This window comes from Grammomys surdaster, unplaced genomic scaffold (genome assembly GCF_004785775.1).
Source record: "Grammomys surdaster isolate TR1022 unplaced genomic scaffold, NIH_TR_1.0 203, whole genome shotgun sequence".
NCBI classification, from domain to species: Eukaryota; Metazoa; Chordata; class Mammalia; order Rodentia; family Muridae; genus Grammomys; species Grammomys surdaster.
In genome coordinates this window covers 1523184-1531314 of record NW_021604648.1, presented here as the reverse complement: position 1 = coordinate 1531314, position 8131 = coordinate 1523184, and the positions used below count along the sequence as shown (strand labels likewise).

Below are 8131 nucleotides of genomic sequence, written 5' to 3'. Positions count from 1 at the left end.
TGCAGGTGGGTGGGAAGAGAATGGTGACAGGTGAGAGAAGGCTGGGCTAGGGCTGGGAGAGGAGGCAGAAGGCCATGGAGGACAAGGGAGGGAGATGGGGAGAGCACACTGCCTCCTTCTCTGTGGCACTCAGGATAGGCCCCAGTGGCTCCCAGAACTTCATCCTAATACACCTTGGAGAGCCTGAGACCCTGAGATGGATGTAGCCATCAGAATCTCGAAGAATTGTGAAATAATCAATCCACCCTATGACCACAGCATCAAACAAGCTGATAGAAGTTTCATGATGTGATGAACTGTAGCCTTTACAAACATCCAACTTCCAATCCCGAATCTTAGAACTTGAAATCATGCATTCATAGACTACGCAGAAAACCTCTGGAGACCAGGGTATCTTCTAAATAGGGAAACTGAGGCTCAGAGAAGGTAAGATGTTTCTGGACATCACCCTGTGTGTTGGCAGCTTCAGGAGTGAGCACTCCTTCCAACAGCCTTGTACAGGAGCTCCTGCTCCTGCCAGGCTCACTGGAACCAGGATGGATGTGCTTGGCAGTCTCCTCCCCTCCTGGGTTCACATGGCCTTGGGCATGCACCTCCCTAAAGGAAGAGAGCCCTCCAGGCACCTTAGAGGGCATGGTAGGGTGGAGTGTGTGGCCACCAAAGGCCTCTTGCCAGGCCCCCCACAGACCCAGCTTCTGCCAGACATGTTGGTGGCAGGGAGGAGCCCTGACTGAGTGGCTCCTGTCCTCACACTCTGAACAGGCAGGGAGGGGAAGGCATGCCAACTGGCACAGAACCCCAAGGCTTTAGGACCGCCCCGAGGAAGGCAGGGCATGGTTTCTTCAGCAACTGACTGAGACCTAAGGTGGTCACGGTGTTGCAATCAATCCTCCCTAGTGGGGGGAAGGGACTGAGGAAGAAAGACATTATTCACTCCTTGGAGAGTTGGACTGGCTCTAGCCAGCACCCCAGCTGGGCCTGTGTTCCACCCTCTGCCAGGAGAGGCTGAGAGATAAACACAGCTCATTTGATACGGGTAAGCCAGGCCAGCCAGACATTGCTGGCTCCTGGGGGATAGGACCTGCTGTTTGGTGCCACTGTTCACAGTAGGTTGGTGGGAAGCAGGTAGGGAGAAAGCTAACCTGTGTGTCCCTAAAGTCTTCCATGGCCCACTCAAGGCCAGACGACGGCACCATAACAATGACACCAAAGCTTTGTCCTGAAAGGCAAAAAGGGCAAGCAGGAGCTGTGTGAGAAGCCAGATGAAGACTAGTATTTTTCCTCTTTCAAAGCAACTTCCTAAGGTATAGAAATGGCCTAGAAAATCCACTACCATGAAGGTGTGGGTCCTCTTCAGCCCACCCCGGTTTTTGTATGAGAATTTCCAAACTCTCCTTAGCTAAAGGATAGCACTTAGTGTGAGCCTAAAAGCCTAAGAGAACATGAATCTGAACCCCTGTTTCCAAGATGCTCCACCAGAAGTTAGGAGAGAGGCCCCAAAGGCAACTTCTACATTAGAGAACAGTAGCAAGCTAGGAGGAAAGGCAAGGACAGAGTGTGGTAGTAGGTGGAGCCGAGAGAGGAGGTGGAGACCATAGGCCTGGAGTCTGGGTTAGAGGGTGGCATAGGTGCTGGGCTCTTCTTTGAACCCTGGGGTCCTGGATTCAAATCACTGGCTGGAGCTCTATGGGGAAGCCTTTGCTTTCTCATAGACTTTCCTTGTAACCGTGACATCACAAAGCACTGGGGGATGAATTACCTAGTCCATGGTCCAGCGTGTTTTCCTCTCCTTGGCATTCAGCCATGTCCAAGAGGAGGTGGCTCTGTGCTTGGTGCTGTAATCCACAGAGCATTCAACTAATAGCGCCAGCTGCCTCAGGCTTGCAAGTATTGCAGCAATTACTTCTCACACAATATTTAGGAAAACATTAACTCTTTTATCCTATAGGGTCCCATGTGCCCCAAGTTGGCTCCAAACCCATATGTGATTGAAGATGACCCTGAACTTCTTATCTTCCTCCGCCACCTTCAGAGTGCTAGAGTGGCCTGCTGCCTGCTTTATGTGATGCTGAGGACCAAACCCAAGCATCTGTGTGCACGAGGCAATCATTCTCCCAACCAAGCTATACCACAGCTCCCATTAAATAATGTATAGAAAACACTCAGCACAGAGAAGAGCTGCAGGCTTCTTTGTCTCTGTTTCAAAATGGAGGCACTTGGCTCTGGCTGGACGCCCTCCACCCTCATTCCTTCTGAAAAGAAGAGCTCAAGCAATTGACAGGGCGAGAGGCATAGTGAACCCAGGTAGCCATGTTAAAATGGGAGGCCTGACTCTGGACCAGCAAAGAGGACAGTGATTGGTTAGAAATGAAAGGGGGTGGAGGCTTTAGGAGAGCTGGGGAGTAGGAAAGGCAACTAACTTACTTCAAACACAAGCTAGTGTTTCAATCATTCTGAGAAATAATCCGTGTACCTGTACTGCCACGGATACAGAGACAACCAGAAAGTCAGTTAAGGTGACAATCATGACTCAGAGAGGTAACCAAGGTGATTTTTGACTCTCAGTGTGTGATATGTTCATGTTGCATGCGTGCATGTGTATGTGTACAGACATGCATGCACATGCATGCATGAATGTGGAGGCCAGAGGTTGACATTGTCTTTCTGAACTGTTCCCCACCTTATACTGAGTCAGGGTCTGTCACTTGGAGCCAGCAGCTGCTGATTTGGCTTGTCTAGTGAGGCTTTAGTGGGGCCAGACAGACAGATTTCTCCAGGAATCCCCTGCCTTCACCTCCCCAGCACTAGACTTCCAGGAAGCACACCTTTGGGACGTTCCACATGGGTGCTGAGGCTCAGAACACCAGGAAGCACACCTTTGGGATGTTCCACATGGGTGCTGAGGCTCGGAACACCAATCCTCATATTTGTGTAGCAAGCTTTTTGCCTACTAAACAATCTCCTCGGCCCATGAATGCCACTTTTACTGATATATGAAAGTTGAGTGGTGTGTGTGTGTGTGTGTGTGTGTGTGTGTGTGTATGTGTATGTGTGTGTAAGAGGCAGAGTGAGAGGAGAGGGACAAATGAGACAAAGGAAAGAAAACGAGTGTGAGTATGAGGCAGAGGAACAACGCATCGAGGGTGAGGAGATTCCAGGCTTTCTTTCTGCTTGGTATGCTAGCTGCTGTGTGGCCTTAGCATACAAATTGTCCTTTCTGGACCTCGTATCATCCACTTATGCGTAAGAACTACCATTTGTAGCATAGAATGTTGATCTGAAAGCATTTCATTGTTTGATCCCCTCATAGCCCTGCAAACTGCCAAGGCCCAGAGAGGGGCAGCAACATGCCTAACAGTAAGCATGTGGTCCAGCTGAGATGCAGACTCAGATATTCTGGGAACAAGGATGAGGCAGGGCTTTGAGTTGGAACCTCCTGAGACTAACATCCCTTATTGGCTTGCCAGGCCCAGGCAAAGTCTGCCTTTTTGGTGAAAAGATATATACCCCTGGCCAGAGCTGGCACCCGTACTTGGAACCGCAAGGCACGATATACTGTGTGCGCTGCACCTGTTCTGAGGTAGGTCCCTCTGGCCACTGGGCCACCTATATCAGGTATGTCTGGAAGACAGCAGATAGGAGGAATTACCATTCTATAATAATGTTGTCAGAGACAGCAATGGGTGAGGAGCTGGTCTCCAGTCTGGTTTGTGTTGGTGCCAGCTTTGCTGTCTGACTCTACCCAGCCTAGCTTCTGTGACTTCACACTCCTTCCATTCCAGGGAATTCTCAACAACCTTCCTTCTCACCCTTCCTCCATAGACATTCCTCCAGCTCAGCTGATCCAAATATTCCTTCTCCAAGGCTTTGTCTAAAGCAGTAAATGAGCTCTGCCTAGAAGTAGCTCTTCCTGGATGGTCATATGTGTCTCTTTCTCCTAATTACTGTTCACAGTTATGTGGACCTTCTGGATGAGGCCCGCAAGAACATGGCTCACATCTAGCCAAAAGCTGAATCAAATGGGGCAGAGACTGTGACTCTGTTTTTACCTCCACCTCCTCCTACCCCAACCGTATCAGTCAGCTTTCCTTTACACAACAAAACATAAACGTATAAACATATAAACAGGAAAGGTCTGTGCCATCTCACAGTTTTAGACGTTCTAGCGAAGGTAGGTTGGCCTTATTGCTTACTTCATGACCAGGAAGCCAAAGAACGAGGAAGAAATCCTCTTTATGGGCACACCCCCAGTGACCTAGGACAAAATCCCATCTCCTGAGGGGTCACAGAGCTTCCGCAGCTTCACCCTGGGACGGTTAACACATGCACCTTCGGGGTCATTCAACATCCAAACTCTTACTGTCGCAGCTCTTCCTTGGGCCTTGTACAGTCAGTTGGGTAGGATAAAGGAGGCCCGTGCAACCCAGAATTCTCAAAGAAAGTGTGAGAATGGGAGAACAGGAGCAGGCCAGAGGGGATGCCAGACAACAGGTCCCAGTTGGGAGGTCTTGAACTCATTTTCTGGGTGATGCTGGGGGCTTCTGGATCTTGGGCCCTCTGCACCTTCTTTTACTCGCAGACCAAGAGATGGAAGAGGCAGAAGCTCTAAGAGCCTGTGTGGTTAAGTGAGAAACTCCAAGGGCAGAGAAGAGTCCCAAGAGGACTTGAGTGGGGAGCAAGTGACACAGTCCTCATCTCCACTGGGCCTGCTCCTTCCTGGGTCTTTCCCTCTCTCTACCCATTGTTCCCATAATGTTAGCTTTAGGTAGAACTCAGACACAAACAGGGATGCAAGTCCCGCCTCCAAGGCTCCAGCTGCCTTTTTCTTCTTTTTTTTTTTATCCTTAGCACATCTGAAGCCAATAAGCCATTTTTTAAAAGCTCTATGAAATATAGCCAGAAAACAGAAAGGAAACCATAACAGAAAATTCCAGACAGGTCACGTGGTCCAGTTGACAAAGGCCAAGTTTTGTGATCCACTGGCACTTACTCATGTCTCCTTCCCCTCACACATGTAGCTTCTCCTCCTCGGCCCAAAGGACTGCTGCCCATATCTCCAAAGTGCAGCCTGAACACCTCACCTCCCTCCACCATTGCCTCTCCTCACCAGCTAAGCCACCTAGTGAGACAGCTGCACAGGCCTGCCAACAGGTCTCTGCTGCCTCTCTCAAAGTCCACTCTCTACAGGGCAGCTAGAATGATCTTCCCTAAACTCAGACCTGTAGTGTTTCTTAGCTCTTAAAGCCATCCACTAGCCCCACCCCCTTTATTTGGATAGGGTTTCATGTAGCCTAGGCTAACCTCAAATGCATCGGAGGATAACCTTGAACATCTGATCCTTCTGCCTATACCTCAACAGTGCTGGGGTCATGGGCATGTGCCACTGTGCTTACTTTCTGCAGTGCTAGGGATCGAACCCAGGGCTTCATGTGTTCTAGGCAAGTACTCTTCTAGCCCAGCCCACTGGTAGTTCTGCATGATCAACACTCCCCTTGCTTCTTACTCCATGCCCTCGCTGCAGCTACACCAGCCTGATGTCTGAACCTGCAGCATTTGAAACATTCTCACCTATTCCCTCCATTGATAGTCTTCTCTCATGTCATGAATGACAGCTTTCCCCTTCCTGGTTCATAATGTGACTGTCACCTCCTTGGGAGGGTTTCCCTTACACTCTCCAAATATGTCTTCTAATCACATCACCTGGTTTGGTCATGGCCATAAACATAACACCTGAAGTTAGCTTGCCCCAGCTTCTAACTGCCCTCTGGTCCATCTCCAGCCACGAGGATGCAGGCTCCTGAGAACAAGAGTGTCACTTCTGGTTGTGTGCCCGTGCTCAGTAGAAGCACCCAGACTGTCCTGGCATCCCACAAAGCCATGGCCCCTGGTCATAGTGTTTAGCTGCTGTGTGACCTCAGACAGCCTCAAGGACAGTCTTTGCACCGACTATGGATGCGAGTGTTGGAGTCAGAAAGTGAGGTCATCTATTCCAAATATGATGGATCTGACCTTACAATGAAGTTCCCTCTGGTCACAAAGAGCCCTGCCACATGCCTGTTACCCCCAGGCTGCCTTTTTCTGCTTTCTTCCTTCTGGAAGCTTCAGCAAGAGCCAAGAGAAAGGTTCTAGATCTTTAGACCACACATCCCTCAAAGTCTGTCTTGCTTCTCCAAGGGTCTCCATTCACCTTCTTAAGATTGACTGAGTTCCAGGTGTGGGATCTCTAGGAAGTCACTGTTGAAGCACAAGCCATGTCTGTGGCTCCGAGCACACTCTTTCCCACTGACCATTCTCTTGGGCCACCTTAGGAAGCAGGGACTCCAGAGGCATTCGGACAGTCTAGGGTCTTCCTTGGTACAAAAGGCTGCTTCTGGGAGAAGTCTTGTCTACAACCTCTGCTGAGCAGAGGGCAGTAAAGGAGAACTACATGCAAGAGGGCCGGGGCCAGCTTAATTAACACTAGGGTTTAAACAGTGCGGGCTCCGTTCATTTGAGAGCCTCCATGTCTGACCCCCGGCTCTCTCTTCTCCCACCACCCTCATACTTTTAGATTTTAGTGGTTGCTTGCTTAGAATCAGGGCCCTGTGCCAATCATTGCTTCAGAGTCCATGCTTGAATAGGGTAGACAGGTCACAGGGGCAAGAGCGAGGTGTGGGGAGGTTGAGGAAGGGCTGAGAGATGCCTTGGTGCTCTAGGACACCTCTGGAAGGAGCTGGGACCTCTCTCTTTGCCTCTGTTCATCTCTTGCTATGTGTATTCCTCTGTCTGACTCTCTCTCACCTGCTGGACTTGAAGAGATGAAAGAACTTGAGCTCCCTGGTGCCAATCCCAGAGGCTTCATCCAGGGTTCCACAGAGCCTCGTAGACTCGGAGAAGGATGATAAAGCCCCAAGTCTTTTCCACACTAGATGTTTAGTCATGTCCTGGTCACTGCTGTCTTGTATTACAGTCCTCCTCTGAACAAGAGGCCCGGGGTCAGCACTATAAGAAAAAAGTTGTAGAGTTAAAAATAGCCTGGGCGGAGCACCAAGATCATTGTCAAGATAGCGCAAGGCTTTCACTTCCATTTCTCATACCCACAAAGGGGCCAAGAGATCTGAGCAAACCCACGACAGGTCTGTCTTCCCTCGGTGACGGGTGCAGATGAGTAGGCTAAGTGAGATCCACTTAGTGGGCAGAGTAGGGATGGGGCTCACTTGAGGTTTTTTTTTTTTTAACCCTATTATACATAGGCTTAAGACCAAGTAGGACTCTGCATTTGAGGTGGAGGTCGGGGAGAGAACCCCTGCGGATGGGAGGCTATGGTTCTTGGGAATGAGGCCTGACCCTGCATCTCTTTCAGAATGGCCACGTGAATTGTTACCGCCTCCGGTGCCCACCCCTCCACTGCTCACAGCCTGTGATGGAGCCACAGCAATGCTGTCCCAGGTGTGTTGGTAAGTCGCTTTCTTCCTCCCCTGGCACTGAGCTCCCTGCTGAACGGTTTACTCCTGCTATAAGCTCCTGGCTGAGAGAGAAGCTTCCAGAAGGAGGAAAGCAGGCCTGTCCATTAGATATGTGAGAACCAACAGATGTTCAGTGGACACATTTTGGACCCCCAAGTAGGCTACAGTAGCAGTAACCTTCTCCAAAAATTGATACACATAACAGTAGAAAAAGGCAGGCGAAGTAGAAACTAGGTGGACAAGATGTCTCAGCAGGTAGGGGAACTTACCATCAGGATGACAACCCCTGGAACCCATAGGGTCGGAGGAAAAAACTGACTCAGGGGATTGTCCTCTGGCCTCTACCCGCAGACCACAGCTTGCACCCCTCCCCCATGTAATACAAAAAAGAAAGAAAGAAAGAAAGAAAGAAAGAAAGAAAGAAAGGAAGGAAGGAAGGAAGGAAGGAAGGAAGGAAGGAAGAAAGAAAGAAAGAGAAAGAAAACAGAGAAATTGGCTGAAGGAGGTGAGAGCTGGCTTGACCTGTTCACTGCACATCACACCCCAGTCCCTCCGGCTATCCAGAACGAGGGGAAAGCAAAGGCAAATGACTTGGGGTTGCTTGGCCTGATACACACATACACACACACACACACACACAGAGAGAGAGAGAGAGAGAGAGAGAGAGAGAGAGAGAGAGAGAGAGA

The 8131-nt window shown here is 49.9% G+C and overlaps 1 protein-coding gene across 2 annotated transcripts in view; it reads left to right on the top strand.

The window, feature by feature from the left end:
* Nucleotides 1-8131, top strand: part of Chrdl2 (chordin like 2) — a 27925-nt gene that overhangs the window by 6882 nt on the left and 12912 nt on the right. For both annotated transcript variants that reach the window (XM_028770712.1, XM_028770711.1), the window contains exons 2-3: nucleotides 3468-3580; nucleotides 7343-7436. In XM_028770712.1, coding sequence (XP_028626545.1) covers nucleotides 3468-3580; nucleotides 7343-7436 — 207 coding nt within the window. The remainder of the gene's footprint in view (nucleotides 1-3467; nucleotides 3581-7342; nucleotides 7437-8131) is intronic.